Genomic DNA, 19,723 nt, shown 5'->3' on the forward strand with positions numbered 1-19,723 from the left:
AAAAAACAATGCATGATAGTTGTATTGACCTGCATTAATGTAATTTATGGCAAAGATTAAGTAACTCCTGGGGGAGAACATCTTGCAGAAGGACAACGTGGATAATTACAAAAATTTGATCATATTGACAATGACGCAGTACAAAGTGTATTTTTCTTCCAAATTATGTTGCAGATATATTAATCTCTCCATTACAAGAGGGTACCATGCATAAGTATATTTGAACAGAAGTTGGAATTTTATCATGAAACACCCAGAATGTTTAGGCTCATTGGTGTGAGACTGCTGACCGCTGGGCTGCCCGTTCTCTTCACTTCTCTTTGCAGCTCCTGGCATCATCACGGCGGGATTATGAGTTTGTGCAGGAGGAATTATCAAGGCTGCAGACTGAGAACGAGGCCGCAAAGGAGGAGGTGAAGGAGGTGCTCCAGGCACTGGAGGAGCTTGCTGTCAACTATGACCAGAAGTCTCAAGAAGCAGAGGACAAGACCAAGGAGAATGAGACCATCTCCGAAGAGCTGCAGCAGAAGACGGTGGGTGCTTTAAAAACGCACTGTGAACAACCTGACCTGTTGCCAATACTAAATCACCATTCGAGTGTTAACTGTTTCTCCACACTTAGCCACTTCCCCAGTTTATCATGGTATGACATTGTATGTCTGTTGAACTTCTTTCGTGCACTGTATGTAGCCAACCGTCTGTGCGCTAATTTGAGGTGCGGGGGAAGGACAACAAACTCGTGCAACAATTCCATTGTTTGCCATTGTAGGCCATCCATGATATCACAGATGAGTTCATCATCATCATCATAATTACACGTTTAGGGTTATAACAATGAGACACCTTTGTCAGTACCAAGTTATTGAATAATAAAAAGGCTTTTACCCCTTTTGGTACCAGAATGGGTAAAGGATTTTTTTTATCATTTTATCATTTGATTGCTTAGGGTCGTTTGCAGTTTTTCCTATTACAATTTATCATAATCACTGAAGTCCCATAATTATAACGATCAGAGCTACACTGAAACGATTTCTGTCCTGACTGCACCTGTAAGTAAAACTTCAATGTATAGAACATATAGCAGTTTCCGTGTTGTGCAACAATTACATTTTATTAAGTCTGTTATTTGATACAACTATTCAGCTGTTATATGACTTGGTATATTACATCCCATTTATTGAGTGACTTAAAATAGACTCCAGTAACTATTGGACTCCTCACACACTGGTTGCTCTTGAGGTTTATAAAGTCATCATGTCATCATGATAGAAATACGTTGATATATTTGCAGCTTAAAAGAATAACAAAACAAATAATTCCGGTTTAGTTCCAGTACAGGTCTGCCAAATGGAAATGGGCCAGTGCTTTTAATATGCCTCATTAAACCTGGAGGATTATTTTAAGAAGCACTGGTAAGCTGTGGTGCCATCAGATTCGTTGGTTGTTGTAACTTGTAAAATAGACTAGAATTAAACACCTTTTTGAAGAGCACTCTCATCTGCTTCTAAGCGCTTTGTGCCATGTCACTTGGGGCCCCTAGACGTTTCTGTCGAACAAGGAATCGGAGCTGCAGCGACTGCAGGAGGTGACGTCACACCAAAAGCGTCGCGTGGCCGAGATGTTGACGCTGCTCATGAAAGACCTGGGGGAGATGGGAACTGCCATCGGCAACAATGACATTAAGGTGACACATTTCTTCTAATGTTTATTGCAAAAATCCTTGGCAACTTTGCCATATAAACCACTTTGAAATACTTCAATACAATGCATTTCATATACATTTCAACTTCGTGTAATTTTAAAGTTACAATAGTTTTTGCCTAACGCTACCAACGCATATCCCATCTTTTGTACAGTACCGGCTTGGTAATGCATTGGATGGGATGTGATAGCAACACAACGTTTGGCTATGACGACGCTATGCAAACTACGGTTAGCCAAGCCTGCACGTGTCCCTCTTGAGACACGCGCCACTATGTGGAGCATGCCACTGGGACGTCGTAGCTATGAGTGCTGGCTTGGCCCACGCACTTTGTATGCAGTTGTCTTCAAGAGACGTTGGCAAAGTTCCAAATGTATTCAGTTTTCCAACAAAAATTTTAATATATGAAAATTCATGAAACCAAGACGCTTTTTAGGGTTCAGCTTATGAGTCGTTTATTTTCTTTAGCAAATGTGCGGTGTTTATTTTAATTTCACATTAACATTTGTTATACAGGTGGAAAATATAGGATCCTTCACTCATTGATTGTGAGAATAGTACACGATTTGAGTGGGCACTGATCGTGTACGTTGTTCTGATTTCTATATGATTTTGGCAGCAATGTAGATTACATATCATTTATGGGAAGTCAAAAGTGACTGCAGAATTTGAACCACTGACTTAGGGCCACTGCCACCAGTGCAGATCAATACTGCCTCTTGCTAATGTGAGCAATAATTAACATTTATTAATGAAGTCTGTAAAAAGATAACCTTCCACTTTGTAAGGGCAGACACCTTACATTTTAAAACAAACTGCTAGGGTTATTTTCCTAGCCAATATTAACATTTACAATTAATGATAATAATTTTTCATCGGTTACTGACACACATACCCACTCGCTTCATAAATGAGTGAACTGTTGTACCTTTTATTGTCGTTGAAAATCATGTGGCTTACCTTTCTGACGTGTCTGACCCAAGGTAAAAGGGTTGACCAAATGCTTGGAGAAGGCCGGTTCTGCATATATTGTCGTGAATGCCTTTAGTTCAACGCAGACCTATGGCTTTCCACTTGCAGCCCCTGGAGCTGAGTGGCATGCCAGACGAGGAGTTCACTGTAGCTCGTCTCTACGTGAGCAAGCTCAAGTCCGAGGTAAAGACGCTGGTGAAGCGCACAAAAGTGCTGGAGAGCTCACAGGGAGACACCAACAAGAAGATGGAGGAGAACGAGCATGAACTGTCCTCCTGCCAGCTGCTCATCTCACAGGTAACCACACAGGCTATTCGCCACCACCACTTTTATTGACAGCAGCACCACTGCCTATGAAACCTCCAGCAATGCGCCCGTAAATGTGAATTAACAAGTTAACTTCTTGTAGCATAACGGGCATCACGATACCAAGAGTATTTTTATTTTGGAATGGGCCCTAAACCTGTGAGGATCGGCTGCATTTGGTTCCTTGCAGCACGAGGCAAAGATTAAGTCTCTGAGCGAGTACATCCACAACATGGAGCAGAAGAAGCGGCAACTGGAGGAGACGTTTGACAGCGTGAGCGAGGAGCTGGCAAAGTTGCGTGCACAGGGTGAGTTGCCCACAGGCCCCCTCCATATTCCAGGTGTGCCATCTTTTGCGGTTTGAGGACACAAAGCATCTCTAAAATATATTTTTGTGATAATTTTTCACGTACAAATTTGCAATGTGTTGTTAAAGCTGTTTGTCCACAGAGGTACTCAACCAGCTTTCCTAAATTTTAATAATATTGGGGAGTAATTAAAATGTTGAAAGATACTTGCCCAATGTGATTGCCTGGAGAACAAAGTTGTAAATGTTTATTCGACATGAGATGCTGTTGTATGCGTCAGGTGTTTCTTCTGATTATTATTATTAGACGGAGTGTTTATGTTTTGAACCCTGGAGCTTAGAATTCAAAAGATATTTAATCACTTTCATCCCACGGTCTATAAAATGCAAAAGGATTGTGCGAGCCTTTGTAATGTAATTCAGTATCATGACCAGGTTATCTCATTCCAAAGAGCAATTATCTCACAAGGTGGTGAGGTCATCCCAGGGTAAGGGTGACTCGGCCAATTGGCGTTTGATTACCAGTAAAATGCACACTGGCAGTTGGGAACTGACCAGTGGTTCTGCTGCAGATTGATCCTGGCTGTACAAATATGGACATTCCACCACGTTCTTCTTCCACTAATTACTTCTGCCCATTACTAAAACGTCTATGGGGACACATTTTGATATAGTTCTAACCCGTTAATACATTGTTGTCTGCTTTTCTTAGTGAAACGTTGTAACAGTCGTAGTGCATTTTATCTTCAGGCCAGCGGACTTCTTTGCTGTATACCATAAATAACAGGTGAGTCTCTTTATGAATATAATTAATCTGGGAAAATCCCAGGTTACTGGTGTGTATAGGTGCTGATGAAATTGTCTTGTGCGTATAATTTGACCCGTATGCTGCTGTGTTAATCCTTGCACAGAGAAAATGCACGAAATGAGTTTAGAGGACAAAGAGAAGGAGCATCTCGACAAGCTGCAAAATGCCAACGAAATGCAGGCAAGTCTTTTGTGGTTTGAAGGTGCCTTCTCAATGATGCTGTTTTATTTCTAGATGAATACAAACTGAAATATGAACACTGCTTTACTGCCACTAACTGAAATGAGTACCACCCAACTGTTCTTTTAACAATCTTGGTTTTACTAAATGTTAGCCATATGCACTAGACCTGGGTAGTTATCGCACTTCCTAGCCTGGATTGTTGTTCTTCTTTGGTTCTTTCGGTTAAGTCGCGTCTAAAGATAATTTAATTTATTATTTTATCTTTAGACGTGACTTAACCGAAAGAACCAAAGAATAATTCCTGCAGTCACGAAAGCTCCAAAATTAAGAATGGATTGTTGTTCCTTTCTGGGATTATAATGTCTCGTGAGCTTGTGGGGACTGTGCGATTGTGGTGGGGGTTGGGCTGTATGAATCCCAGCACGGGAGTCGGGGTAGAAGGTAGGGCCCAAGGGGCCTGCAGGGCATAGTGGAGGCCAGCCTAGGCATGGTCCTTACCCGTGACCATGCACTGCTGGGATGCACGGAGCAGCTAATTTTATAGCCAATGCTATTTATACATGCAGCTGCCCCATGTATATGCAAGGCTTTGAGTTACTCCTTGTATAGTCTAGGCCAGCCAGGCACCATGGTCTCCTCCCTTCTTGTCTTACTGCACGCCAGAATTGAGGTGGGATTGGTCCTATTCTTTACTCATTTGGCATTGGCCATATATATTTACCAGCTGGCTGATTTTAACGTTGCAATTGCCCATACAATAATCATGAATTCTGCAGGTGTTATCCAGAGTGGGATTGGAAATATCGAATATGATTCCTGTTCTAATGCACGTACATTTTGGGCAGATTCTGTTTGTAGCTTTTTTAATGGATTCAATGTAGCAATGAAACAGCCGTGTGCTGATTCACAAACTTGAGCAACCTGAACCAGTTTCCTAATCTTTACCAACAATATTTTTCCTTGATGGCAATGAGCTGAAGAATTCACAACATGCATTTCCTTCTGCCCCGATGTGTAGAAGGAGCTGGAGCAGCAGATGTCTGTGCACCGCGAGGCTCACCAGAAGCAGCTGTCACGCCTGCGGGATGAGATCGATGACAAGCAGAAGGTCATTGATGAACTCAAAGAGTGAGCAATCCCATGCTACCATCCCTGCATTTCACTCTACTTGTTTGACCAGAGAATGTTTTCTGGTGCAGGCAGGACTCTGTGAGCAGACATACCATGCTAAGCTCCATCAGTTTTACCCTGCTCCAGTAATTCCAGTGGAATTATATGGCAGTTGTGTGAAAGGTTTGTAAAAGAGTTACGGTTGTTGGTTGCAATGGTATATACTTATCATTTTCTTAGGTTTTTTCGGTAAAGTCACGTAGGTAAAACATCAAAATTAATCAAAATAAAATAAAACAAGAATTCACAACATGCATTTCCTTCAAGTGATGCAGCTAATCTGGCTGTGACGGTCCCACCTGATGACGGAGACTTGTGTTGCCTCCGAAACGTCGTGATTTTTGTTTTATTTTATTTTCATTAATTTTGATGTTTTACCTACGTGACTTTACCGAAAAAACCTAAGAATATGATTCCTTGCAGTCACGAAAGCTTCAAATCTAGAATTACTTATCATTTGCTGTTATGGAACAGCACCAAGGAAAGGATCGCAAGCCTGTCTCACAAAATGGCTTCGGACATTTCTCCCACGACTTTTTAGGATCCTAGATAAAAAAATAAAATTATTCCTTTGGGTTGTTAGAGCCTAAGACAGGGTTCGGTAGCCCGCAGCCTTGGAGCCGCGTGCGGTTCTTCAAGAACATTCTCGTATTCGCAGGCATTGCGGCTCTTGAAATATTGAGTTTTTTTATCGAATAAAAAAAAAATGTCTCGTTATTTTGGTTGCGGGACCCCTGGCCAAAGGCATTTACAATGTCATTAGAACCTTCAATAAGGTCCGGTTTGATCTAGGCAATGTGCAGTGACCCACAGTTCTTAAAAACACTTATTGTGAATGTATTTTCTTTGTTTTCTAAAAGTAGTTATTGAACTTCTTTTGCACCGTACGTAGCCAACCGTACATACTATTACCATTTGTATTGTGTTTGCATGCGCACGTGCAGGCTCTGCTCGGTCCATCTCATGCCAATCACTCTGCGAACCAACATTGTGGTGCTGTCCTATGACAGTAAAACCACAAACTTTATATATGAATTTTGTAATAATGACATGTCCTCTCAATTTGAATATATTATCCCGCAATGCATTTATGTATCTCCCTGCGGGAGAAACAAATCATGGTTTATTTTTACCTTGTGTGCGAATTTATAATGTTTTTTGTCCTTATTGTTGGTTTTGGCTAGTTATTTACAAGATGGTATGCCGAGATCTGGAATATTATAGAAGAGTAGGTTATGGATCATTGGCACCTGTAAATGTTCCCGTGGAAAGAGCTATGCACATTTGTCTGGACCATCGTACAACTATTTTCAGTGTTGTCGGCAAGCTAATGAGCCTTGAAACCTGCCTTTTAATTAAACCCCGAAGGGTCATCTTTGTTACGTGAGGACAGATTGATATTGACATATGTAAGGTCACAGAAATAGCTTTTTCGGATTCCTGGAATTGCCGATGATTGTATTGGTGACCAAATGGAGTGAGCAAACCCTCATGGCCCTACATGATTCACCATCGCTTGGAGTGAAAAAATGTTACCTCCTCCCCCCATGTAAGCTACGTCCCCTACTTCACGCTCCAATTCTAATCAATGATGCAATGCAAATCAATGCATACTGATTAAACTCCCGTTTGTTTTGGTACATTTGGTAACTGGAAGGTTGCCTGGTTATCAATGAATGTTCGTGATGCATAAAAATTGGGAGGAAAATAATCTGCTGAACAGACCGGGGACTGTACATTTTGCAACAAATAAGGAAAACGGATTGTTAAAGAATGGTATATGTTTATATTTTACCATAAAACCAAGCACAATTGGAACTGAAACTTACGTTTTATGACCAGTGTAATCTGAAAACATAGTGACAGAACTGCAACTAATAATTGACTTAAATTGATCAACGTTGCATTGCAATGCTGATTTGTCTTAAAATATGCTCTAATAGAGCCACATTAGCACTGGACAAATGACCAGTGCTGGATTAAACAATTGCAAATACACTGGCACAATGATGGCAATTGTGGAATTTAGCCTGAAACTAGAATAAGTACTGTCTTGAATGAAATGCTGTGGACCAGTGTGCAGGGAGGCCACTGACCTACATGTGCTTTGCATTTGCAGCACCAACCAGCGCTACATGCTGGAGCAGGAGCGCCTGGGTAAAGACTACGATCGGCTCAAAGCTGACGAACAGGAGAAGAGCCGCAAGCTGCACGAACTCACGTGAGTAAAACCATCCATCGTGCCACTGAACCCCTCGCGGCAAAGTGTATGGGAGTCATGAACAGGGCCCTATTAACCCATTGGTAATCTGCCCGTGAAAGGCATAATTAAATTTTGAAATAGTTTGGTTTGTTTTATGCATCTCTATCATGTTTACTTATTTGTCGGTAGTGTCCCTGGTACTAGGCACCATAATCTGGTTCTGAACATGAAGAATCTGTACAAGCCGTGCTTATCGACGTTCAGTTATATGACCAGCAACATTTCGGCCAAAAAGTCAGCCAATGTTTTGCCACCAAAATATTTGTTTGTCAATCAGATGTTCAACCTTTTTCATCCGTACAGGATCATGCACGACCGACGTGAGCAAGCCAAGCAGGACCTCAAAGGCCTAGAGGAGACAGTGGTATGTGGTGCTCTGTAATTATCAAGTGGTTTGATAAAAGTTGCAATATGTTTGCCATAATGTGCTTTTACTGTGTGACGTCATAGCTAGCTAAGATGTGACAGAGTGATGCGTGCCAGTTTGTTTGATGCAATTTGCATGGCATTGTCTTTGAGAGTTTTTTTTTATTGCTTATGTATTCACAATTCCAAACACATGAAAATCTATTGAGCCAAGATATGTATTCGACTTTAGCTTATTGATAAAAGGTAAAATTATAATTTATTTAGTTAAGGAATTCTGCAGTGTCATTTCATTTTGGATTAAAGTGTTTTCCATATCAAGTATGAAAATACAGATTCCCCACACATGTTGTCATGAGGCTTCACTACACACTTTTTTTAATATATCCCTTGTCACCGAACTTTATAATAATCCATTCGGAAGCATTGAATATGAACCGTAAGCTTCATGCAATGTTAATGATCTCTGAAAGTAAGACATCAAACGGCATCACTGCAACCCCATCTATAATTATTTTTTGTGTGTTCCCAGGCCAAGGAGCTGCAGACCTTGCACAACCTGCGGAAGCTGTTCGTTATGGACCTTGCGACCAGGGTCAAGCGGGTGAGTTGCATGAAGCAGCACAAGCTGTGAGTTGAGAGTTCACTGTAAAATGTTACAAGTCCTATGTAAATTTAGTTTTTTTTTTACATATCACGGATTACCTTGCATTACAGAGATTGTAATAAAATACCATTCGTTTAATGTCTACTTTTATGTTTCGCCCAATCTAATTGTGTAAAAAAAAATCATAGTAATAGTTCTATACCTATTTTATATCCATCAACAGTTATACTGTATATAATCTTGTCATGGCCATAGGAATGTGGTATTTAAATTTGTTGGGTTTCCAATGCAGATGCAAATTTTGAGCTTGGAGATAATTCATACTTGTTTTAGCTATAACCCAAATTGCAATGGTTTATTTCGGTCTCAAACAGGTGCAAAATCGAAACCCAGTAAACTGGCACTGGCAACCTGTGGGACTGAGAGGCACTATTTATAAAATAGGAAAGGCAATATCACCTATGAACAACATCTACACGTCTCATTTGTTTAATGGCAGAGCACCACTCAAGCCAAAATGAAAGGTGTAAACTGTTAAAACACTCATTAATGTCGTTGGCCAAACATCCCAAGATTATTGTTGGCACTGGTTTGGGCTGCCTTCTTGCTTTCTGTTGTTTTCTGTTCAGCTGAATCATTTTATTTCTCTGAGAGGGAACAAAACTGTTTGCCTTACAAAACACGTTCCTTCGGAGTGGGCAGTTAGGAACTTGGTTGCACAGCGCATTCGTGCACGACAGACAAATATGCACGACAGACAGACAAATAATCCCTGGTGGGCAGTGTGGAACCTGTTGTTCCTACCTCTGTTATAATCATTCTTGAGAGTGGCAGATCTCTTTTACGATGCTCTGGCAAAATAAAGGGACCAGCTTGGCATGTGTTAATGCAGTGTATGAATCCTAGCTTCTTTGAAAGGAAAGATTTGGTACATCCAGGGTTGTGGTCATTAATAGAATGAATTACACCCACAGTAACTACTCATGTTTTGTGACTGGAGTTGTTGTTCATTTTCAGAATGCTGACATTGATGTGGATGATGCTGGTGGAAGTGCTGCACAGAAGCAGAAGATCTCTTTTCTTGAGAACAACCTCGACCAACTCACCAAAGTGCACAAGCAGGTAAGGCTTTACTTTGGTGTACGATTTGCCATTTGGCCCTATGGTAAATTTTAAGAAATCCTTGCCAGCAATAATCACTCGCAGAACATAGACCATGAGTGACTATATCAACTTGGCGGACGGCAGAACGGATTGAGTCATTCCTCTATGCTGCTGCCCACTCAGTTACTCAGTCAATCGGTCAATACAAAATATGTTTCACGTGGGCAATATATGGAGGTGAAACATCTTATTCTATGGTTCTTTCGGTAAAGTCACGTAGATATAAAAAATAAATCAAGTGATTAAAAATATCACGACGTTTCGATCGCAGCAACACAAGCGGTCGTCATCAGGGACAGGGGGGTTAGACTCTGAGGGCAAGCTGTTTATAAAGGTTTAGAGATGGGCGGGGCAGCAAATGTTAATGTAGGAGAAAGCTCCGACACTGGCAGTAGGTCTACACCAATGAAAGAGCTGTTTATAAAGGTTCAGAGATGGGCTGCCCGCCCATCTTTAAACCTTTATAAACAGCTTGCCCTCAGAGTCTAACCTCCCTGTTCTTGATGACGACCGTTTGTGTTGCGATCGAAACGTCGTGATGTTTTAATCGCTTAACTTTTTATGTTTTCTATCTACGTGACTTTACCGAAAGAACCATAGAATATGAATTCCTGCAGTCACGAAAGTTTTAAGTCAAAGTGAAACATCTTGTTTGAAAGTGTTTAAGCTTAGCTTACCAGAAAAGTAGAAAAATGAAGAGGCTTGTTCTATCACCTGTCCAGAATCCACTCATGTACTGACTGGAAGCTGCCATCTCTCAAATGAAGAGAACTTGAAGTCAGGCAGCCATGTGATCTCTGTAATATGATTGGAAGTTGCTGTCCCTGTTGCCCCATACGTGGAGCTGTGGTCAGATTAGATACAAAAAACTATAGTTGTCCATAAGGGGAAAGGCTTTGACAACTATTGCTGGTGATAATTGTCAATGGCCCTGACTCAAAAATTCCCCTTTGGATCGCGACGTTTAACGTCTCACTTAGGCGGAGATATCAGAGAATAAAGTCAATAATACGCAACCTTCTTAAACTCTGCAGTGGTCATTTAAGGCTATTGCTTTATATTTAAGTGTCTGTTTTTAAGTTAAAATATACGTGTTTAACCATGGTAGCCCATCCACTATTCCTCGGAAAATTTGATGAGGCATCAGTTTATGGAACTGCAGGTAAATCTTACTTGGCATATAATATTAAATGTTTTGCAGACAGGAATGTCAGTAACAGCAAGCTGGGAGGGTTTGTTAGGCTTTTGTTTGTAAAAGTGGGTAAATGTGGTACTCCATTGAGTTGCCTTTAAGCAGAGTTTATTTTGTTGAGTCTCAAATGCCTTTGGCCAAACTACAGCTTATAGCACCAAGGTTGCCAAGTATTTTTTTAATGAGTTCCTATTCGAAAATACAGGTGCTAAAGAGTACACTAAAGTGTGCATTAATCGTCTTGCCATTCAACCCCAATATTTGCCCTTTTGAGACACATGAAACTGCAGTGCAAAAGTCTGCAGTTACACATATAGCTGCTGCAGATGGCAGTGTTTGCATTATTCTAAGGTTGTGCAAGTTACCTTGGTGTTGGACAGACCAAGGTGGAATTGCATTTCACTCGGGGAATTAATAACAACTGGCCAACAAGGGGTGTTGTATATGTTGGGTGTGAAAATTTTGATGTGTTGTATGCGTGCGTGGGTGAAATTATTATGTTGTATATGTGGGTTATGAATATTCAGTGAAAATAATAATAATCAATCGAAATTTGGCCAAAGGTGTAATTATCCGGACATACTTTAATCCATGTAATTACGCACATTTAATTATGCCAATTCGAGAGGTAATTGTAGTAATTATGCGAGTGGGTGTAATTATGATAATGCAAGTCGTTATGATAACCAGACCCCGCCTCGGTGACGAGGGTGGGTTATCGATCGGAATAAGGCAATTAATCGTATGCAGTTATGCAGGTGTGGTGTAAGTATACAAGATTAACTTAGATTAACTCGGCATCGTTGTCTAGGTTCGTCTCATTCTCGCTTATTTAGGTCCCCGGTTCGCCCCGTTATCGCTTTAACATTTACTGAGTATGTGTTAGTGTGTTTATTAAGGTCACCAAGTTCAGATCTCAACGCAGAAGCAGATCTTATGCATAGTTCAGGAAAGAATCACACAACCACTTCTGTATTAATCAATTTATTACTAATTCAACCTCAACTATGATATAGTATGCGAACTCTCAATCCCGGAACGTCAACACGGCATCAATACAGTATCATCAATGATTGTCTGATTTCACTTGACAACGGCACATGGATCCCGCGTAACGCGATGGTTGTTAGTGAGAGAGAGAGTCGTTAAAACATGCAAATACTATGCTAAGAAAACCTTAACGTTAATGAATGAAAGATGCTTGAAAGATTATACGGCGATAAACACAATCAAAACAGTTATTATTCTTAAAGGCACCAATCTCAACAGATACATCGCAGGTTATCTGACAACAGAGTGGCTCGGCGGAAGGAGGTGCCAAGAATCAATTCGTATTGATGGATCTGTTGGGAATTTATGCGATTAAGAGTACAGTCCACTAAATATTAAAGATAATACTCTTATAAATGACGGATGGCCATCACTCGGTCTCGAGTTTTTCTTCACAGCCACGGATGGCTTATGGGTTCGAGTGGGTTTGAGTGGTAAGAGTTGTCTTCAATAGTCAGTGTTCGGAGTCGGTTCTTTATGTCAAACAACGCCTGGTGGTCGTGTGGTGAGGGGGCGGTGCGCGTCATACGTATTAGTCGCTCCTCTGTCGCCGTGGGGAATTGGTTGGATGCCTGTTGATACGCTGTCGTAGTTCGGAACCCGGTCGGTAGGTGGCGCCCGCAGCTCGCTCGCAGCACACAGTCGTCCTCTCGTCTCCAACCGCGACCCTGGCTGCCAGCAGGGGCCTCTGACGCGGCAGGTTGAGCTGTCAAGCGGGTCTTGCCCGCCTGCAGAGGAGACGGGGAGCTGCTTGAGTCGAGCCCCGAGAGCCGTCTGAACTCGGCTGAGTCCCAGAAGCTGAAGAGTCGAGCCGACCCGTTAGTCGCAGCTCGGCTGGTGAGTTCGACCCTCTTGGTCGAACTCGGCTGATGAGTCGAGCCGACCCTTCCGGTCGAGCTCGCTCATGAGTCGACCCGTTGGTCGCCCTCGTGATGAGTTGACTCTCCTGGTCCAACTGGTTTCCAATGCTCAGAGTCCTTTCTTTTATGCCGAAAAATCCCTTTGGGTCCTGCCCACAAGGCGGGGTTTTCTTTTGATTTACTGTGTCAGGATCTGTCCGTGTGTAGGTGTGTTCATGTGTGTGTCCGTACGTCCGTGTGTCCTTGTGTGTATCACCCACGGCATTTTCCGTTGTCATACTCCCTCCATAAAATCCATGAGCAAACAATCAGATGTTACAAATTGCCTCGAAGTCGTCTCTCTGTCTGGGTGCAATATTATCTCTTGTCTGGCCTCCTTCATGAACCAAAACACAGACGTTACAAACCGTCTCACAGGCACCTCTGTCCGTGTTGCACGACCTGGAGGGAGGGGCACACTCCCTCCGATCCTCACAGCACACAAAGACATGGTTAAAAAGTTTTAAATTAACACTTGTCCCTTACCATTTCCCAGTTATGATTCTGTATGTAGCCTAAGGTGTGTCGTTTCCCATCGTGGTGCTTGGCCCAAGTGGAGGTGCCTCCCCGAGCACATACACACTCCCATCCCGCGCTGCGGGGATACAAAGACGGCCGGGATCTCCCTTTCTCTCCGACCCTGGGTTTAACATCGCTCTTTAATTATGTATTTTATTTCGACCTGGTGGTGATTTATCCCGCTATCCTGGCTTTTCATAAGTTTTACTTTTGTCTTTCATGCATAGGCTTATTATTATTAATTTATTTCCGATATCTTAGGTTAAGGGGTAAGTTTCTTGATCCTAGGAATTCGTATTCCTTGGTGTCTGCATGGTTATATAAGCGGAATATAGTTGACGGTGAATAGCGTTAACATTGATGTTATGTACGATATTATGTATTGTGATGTCATTAACTTAACTTGTTGGTCAGGCTTCACTGACATGAAGTTGTATTTCATAGCCTGGCAGTCTTTGCCTCACTCTGTCTCTGCTCGCCGGTGTTGTTGCTGTCCAGCTGACGCCGTTAACTCAAGGCCTCATTAATTTCCGTCACTCCTTGTAGGTGAGGGCGGTTGAACCTTGGAGTCAGTTCTGGTTTTTGTCTGCTTGCTTTTTCTGATGTCCCCTGACCCCGGGAGTTGTCATTCCTACTTTATGGCCTGTCGAAGCCCGACTCGCTGTTGCTGGCTGTGTGTTGTTCCCGGCTTTTCGCTTACGTTTGCAGTTCGCCGTGCTCTTAATTTCCTTCCCTCTTCAACCTTATATCGACTATTCGCTCCTGTCTGGGTGCGATTCAATTTTGACTTAGGAAGGTTCTGATTGTCATATGCTTTGGGTCGAGTTGTATTTTAAAGTATGGAAATAACATTTCATATTGACTTAATGATGGTGATGGTTCAGTAGGCGTAACTTGTGGCCTGGTTTAATTGGAGTGGGTGTGAATATCAATAACTTTAGCCTACCCTGTTGTTAAATTCTGACTTTAATGTTACTTTAAGAGCAATACAGAATACTTGAGCTTTTCGACTTAACTAGGCGAACGCGAACTCCTGGTAACCTCCGCAGCCTTGTTATTCAGCTGAGTCTGCATCCTTGATATACAACGCTCTTATTCGTCTCACTGTGGTCATCCAACCTTCTGCTCTGGGAGTGTTATTCTTAATTTCAGGTCAAAGGCCCCCTCACGTTCAGACGCGCAGGGTTGTTAATCAGCTCCCTCCCCTGTGCACACAGCGTTGCTGACCCACTTCATTTGACCACTCACCCTGGATTTAATAATTTAATTCCTTAAAACCATGCAGGATGGTTGGCTTTTTGCCTTAATTATGTCTGGCTGACTCTCCCACTGTCTCTGCCGCCTGCACGGGTGACATATGCCCGTTCATCAGGCCCCCTCCTTCCTTGAAGCAAGGTTGCAAATTCTGTCATCCTAGCCCTCCTCCAGTTCATTACTTAACAACACCTGGTGTTTTGCAGTTTGCTGCTTTTTGGGGTGTTTTTATTCATTATATATCAATGATGATAATATATAAAAATATCAAGTTTGGAAGAAGGGTTAGGATACAACATTCCGCCCTTTTAAAAATGGCCAGTGGTCAAATGGCCACGGGTTATTTTTAAAAAAATGTATACCCTTCTTCCATCATGAACCATCGATTGTCCTCAAGTTTTGCTGCTATTTCCTTACAACGCGCGCGTACGTGTCACAACTTAACATGGTTATATGTGACAAGAGAGAGGAGGAAAAAAAAAAAAATTCTAAAGGAAGGTAACACGATAAGGGAGGGAGAAATTATTCTATTGACTACGTGTTATAGGAGATATCGTTAAAAATATAGTTTCTACGGTTATTCTTGGGTGGCATCATCAGGCCTTGGCTCCCTTCTAGCTTGGCAAGGTACGTTAGCAGGAGCGTGAGCAGGAGGGCTGCCATTTCCTGGAAAACATGTTACATATTATCGTAGTGTGATATGCCCATTAGTTTAGTTCCCCAGAGATTGGTGTTTTATTCTGAGTTAATTTTTTTATGTCCTAAGGTTAAGTGTACTATGCACTTAAGCTTCCTGGAATTCGTATTCTTTATTTTTTATTTTTTTTGGAAGGTCGTGTAGGTAGGAAACATATAATAATAGAAAAAAAAAATATTATTGTTTGTTGGTTAATTATCTTTGTTAAGTTTCTACTTCTCGGTACGGAAAACGTTAAGAAACGCGAAGTTTCAACCGTTATTTATTCTGCCCTTATCTGTATCTCTAGATGTCTTGGGAGGCTAGTCCATACATCTTTTGTCCATTTGGATGTCCATGACCTCTTTGTGACTGAACTCTCAACACTTTAACCGCCCTCCATGTTTCATGGATTCCTGGTGTTCTTGTGAGGAGAAGTGAGTTGTTTTCATTAATTAATTAAAAAAGGTATATATATATAAAAATTAAAAAAAATTATTATATTTTTTTGAATTGTTCTTAATAAAAAAAAAATAGACACAACAATCCGCCCGTTTGAAAATTATCAGGGGTCGATTTGGCCACTGGCGAATTTCCAAACCAAGTAAATGCCCCTTTTTTGTGTTATGAATCTATAAGCCACCCTCACTCTCGGCGGTTATTTCTTACGACGCGCGCATATGTATCACCATCGTAACATGGTTACTTTGAAATAAGCAAACAAAAAATAAAACACCACGTTAAACATCGGTACTAATCCATAACGCATTCCTTCCAAAGCGCGCGCATGTATCACAATCTTAACAAGGTTACATTTGAAATAAGCAAAAAAAAAATACCACAAAACTTTAACATCGATATCACCGGTTACATGGTTCTCATCCCTCATAACTCCGACGGATATTAATTTTTTGTTTTTGTTAAATCCTGGGAAACGCTATGTAGCGGTTTCGAACGCATTTTTGCGTTAATTCCCTCCTGTTACATCCTGGCAATCTTTTTACCAAGTTCTGAGTGTCTGGTTTACCACTTATCACTTTGATCATTCGATCACGGTTTTCCGGTTCGTTTTTGTAATTTCCCCTCTCACTCTCTCGCGTCGTGGGAGTGTGTGGTGTAAAATTGTGCTGCACATAATCGGAATTCGCGCACACAACCAACTTCTGTACTCCGTCATCACTGGCATTCGCTCTCTCTGCGATTACATGCACATTTGCCGAGTCAGTGTGTCGATTTAATTCTGTCCCTCGTAATGTTGCCCTCTTTGTTTTTACGAGTGTGTTGGATTCCAACACCATTCCCGATACGTCATAGACATTCGTCTCCATTTTAGCACTCCGATCCACATAAATTTTGGTTTCCCTTGGATATTTTCCATTCAAAGGCTCATGCCTGCGCTCCTCAGGGCGTGTCCCTGCTGTCGGTTTTTGTACTGTCCGATCACGCTTCAATGCAACCCTGTCCTTGTATTCAATCCGCGCGTCATTTACGGGAGTACTGTCCACGTTTCTGCCCGCCCTGTGACTTGCTGCCTGCCTGTATTCCTCATTGAGCTTCGGGTTTAATACCTCGACAGGTGGGACGCGTGTTGGCCGCTTGCTCGCGCTCACTGTGGGTAGTTCATCATGTCTTTGGACCGCATTCTGTGTTATTCCTCTATTCCCTCCTGGTATAGCCGGTGGAGGAATTGGTCGGAATTGGATCGATTGTGTTTGACCTCCCATCCTGCGATTACTCTGAATGTTCGCATCCATACCTCCGCGGTCTGTGTAACACCTTCCCGCTGGATGGTTATCTCGCCATCTCTGTGCGTAATTTTGGCCTCGTGTGTGTCGTGGGATGGGGTGTTGATATGGTTCTGTTCCGAACCTCCCCCTCCTGCGATTCCTCTGAATGTCCGGCTTTGTGCCGCTCTCATCCTCGTGCCAACCTCTCTCTGGGTTATTTTGCCATGTGTGCGTGCGTGTTTGCTCCGTCCTGCATTGTGGGACTGCTCGGTGATTTTTATTCCTCTCTGAGAGGCTGGGTTCCTTATCCCTCTCCCTGTGTTCTGGATCCGAATTATGATTCTTAGCTCTGTATAACCATGCCATGTACGCCTTGCTCTCTATGCGGCGTAAGGATGCGGTTTCTGGATTCACAACCATTCTCACCCTTTCTGTAATCTCTGGGCTCAAGGATTCAAAAAACATAATTTTGAACATTTTATCTCCTTCGTGGTATTGATTCACATCGCCTGCGTAATACGCTCTTTTAAATTGTACGAGGTAGTCACGTGGATCTTGGTCCATGCCCTGGGTCATCGATTTTACAGCATAAAACCCCTCAGTGAGTGTCGAATATTCTCCAAACTTCCGAATCACTGCCAGGCTCAGTTGTTTAAAATCATTTCTAACCTTGTGTGGTAGTGACTTTACCCATGTAATAGAATCTTTATTTAAGCTTCGTTTCAACAAACTCGCTTTTTCATCCCGTCTCATCAGCCCTCTAATCATTGCCTCCTCTTCCACTGTCGCGATATGTGTGTGGATATCCATGGACTTATTGTGGGGGTCAAAATCGGGAATTCTGACTAGAGCCTTGTCCATCAATTTAAGGGTTTTACTGGTGAATAGGTATTCCGAAAGTTGGTCGCCGTCAGCGTCATCATCAAACAAGTTATCATCAGGCAATCTGTCACTTTTATCTGTTCTGTGTGGGGCGTGATTAAGCGGTGTGCATTTTCTGTGTGCGTGCCCAGTGCCGTGTCGCTCGTGTTGCCATTTCCCTTCAGTTTTTGCCTCTGCCCTTAGCGGAGCACGTCCCGTCAACTTTACTTTAACATTTTGCTTCCCTCTATCTGTGAAGTTGTCAATCTCACATGTTTTTGTTTGCATATGTATCTCTCCATCCCTTCTCTCGAATGAGTGTGATTTAATGTTACTTCCATATTTATTCTGTGGATCCACGTCTGTGAGTTCCGCTGGTGTCGCGAGCCCTGATTTCTCCTCCCTTACGATGGTGTGAGGACATTTTTCCTCGTTTATTAGAGACGATTTATCTCCCGTTTCCTTTCCAAATTTCCCTTTATTCCACCATCCCTGTCTGTATGCCTGTGTGAGGAGGAATGAGTCCTGTCCTGCCTTTCCTGTAGTTTTTGCATCGTGTTCGCCTTTGTTACATTTTATCCAGTCAATTAGTTTCCCCCGAGGTGTGTTCGTGTTATCGATACAGCTCCCTCCCCATATGTCTCTCTGACTGTACTGCTTTGTAACAGATTGGTCGGTACGTTTTAATACGAGCTCCCCGTACCCCGTCACCCATTCAAAAATTATTCTTAATCCTATCATCTCAAGTGGCAGGAGTTACTTTGACATTCCTTTTCAGAGTACTTATACACAATTGTATCACAGGATGCGTCAGTTCAACTCGAGCAAATAATTTCAGCCCAGCTGTCTTTGTTATACTCTGCTACTCTGGTATTTCCCTTCAGAGCGCGTTTTGTTTTGTTTTACGCCCGTTTACAATCACAAGGCAACGTCAGTCCACAACACTTTGATTAACACAACAGTGATTCGTTCCTGAATTCATGCATAAACTGTCTGCGAGAAATCCCGGACGAGCCCCCATTATGTTGTATATGTTGGGTGTGAAAATTTTGATGTGTTGTATGCGTGCGTGGGTGAAATTATTATGTTGTATATGTGGGTTATGAATATTCAGTGAAAATAATAATAATCAATCGAAATTTGGCCAAAGGTGTAATTATCCGGACATACTTTAATCCATGTAATTACGCACATTTAATTATGCCAATTCGAGAGGTAATTGTAGTAATTATGCGAGTGGGTGTAATTATGATAATGCAAGTCGTTATGATAACCAGACCCCGCCTCGGTGACGAGGGTGGGTTATCGATCGGAATAAGGCAATTAATCGTATGCAGTTATGCAGGTGTGGTGTAAGTATACAAGATTAACTTAGATTAACTCGGCATCGTTGTCTAGGTTCGTCTCATTCTCGCTTATTTAGGTCCCCGGTTCGCCCCGTTATCGCTTTAACATTTACTGAGTATGTGTTAGTGTGTTTATTAAGGTCACCAAGTTCAGATCTCAACGCAGAAGCAGATCTTATGCATAGTTCAGGAAAGAATCACACAACCACTTCTGTATTAATCAATTTATTACTAATTCAACCTCAACTATGATATAGTATGCGAACTCTCAATCCCGGAACGTCAACACGGCATCAATACAGTATCATCAATGATTGTCTGATTTCACTTGACAACGGCACATGGATCCCG

General features: G+C 42.1%; 1 protein-coding gene across 2 annotated transcripts in view; it reads left to right on the top strand.

Annotated features, from left to right (window-relative positions):
• Positions 1-19,723, top strand: part of LOC144721047 (kinesin heavy chain-like) — a 42,433-nt gene that overhangs the window by 15,079 nt on the left and 7,631 nt on the right. For both annotated transcript variants that reach the window (XM_078598352.1, XM_078598353.1), the window contains exons 14-23: positions 327-533; positions 1,541-1,684; positions 2,783-2,971; positions 3,171-3,288; positions 4,199-4,275; positions 5,297-5,406; positions 7,568-7,669; positions 8,015-8,075; positions 8,610-8,681; positions 9,702-9,806. In XM_078598352.1, coding sequence (XP_078454478.1) covers positions 327-533; positions 1,541-1,684; positions 2,783-2,971; positions 3,171-3,288; positions 4,199-4,275; positions 5,297-5,406; positions 7,568-7,669; positions 8,015-8,075; positions 8,610-8,681; positions 9,702-9,806 — 1,185 coding nt within the window. The remainder of the gene's footprint in view (positions 1-326; positions 534-1,540; positions 1,685-2,782; positions 2,972-3,170; positions 3,289-4,198; positions 4,276-5,296; positions 5,407-7,567; positions 7,670-8,014; positions 8,076-8,609; positions 8,682-9,701; positions 9,807-19,723) is intronic.

This window comes from Lampetra planeri, chromosome 10 (genome assembly GCF_965212315.1).
Source record: "Lampetra planeri chromosome 10, kcLamPlan1.2.h2, whole genome shotgun sequence".
In the NCBI taxonomy this organism is placed as follows: Eukaryota; Metazoa; Chordata; class Hyperoartia; order Petromyzontiformes; family Petromyzontidae; genus Lampetra; species Lampetra planeri.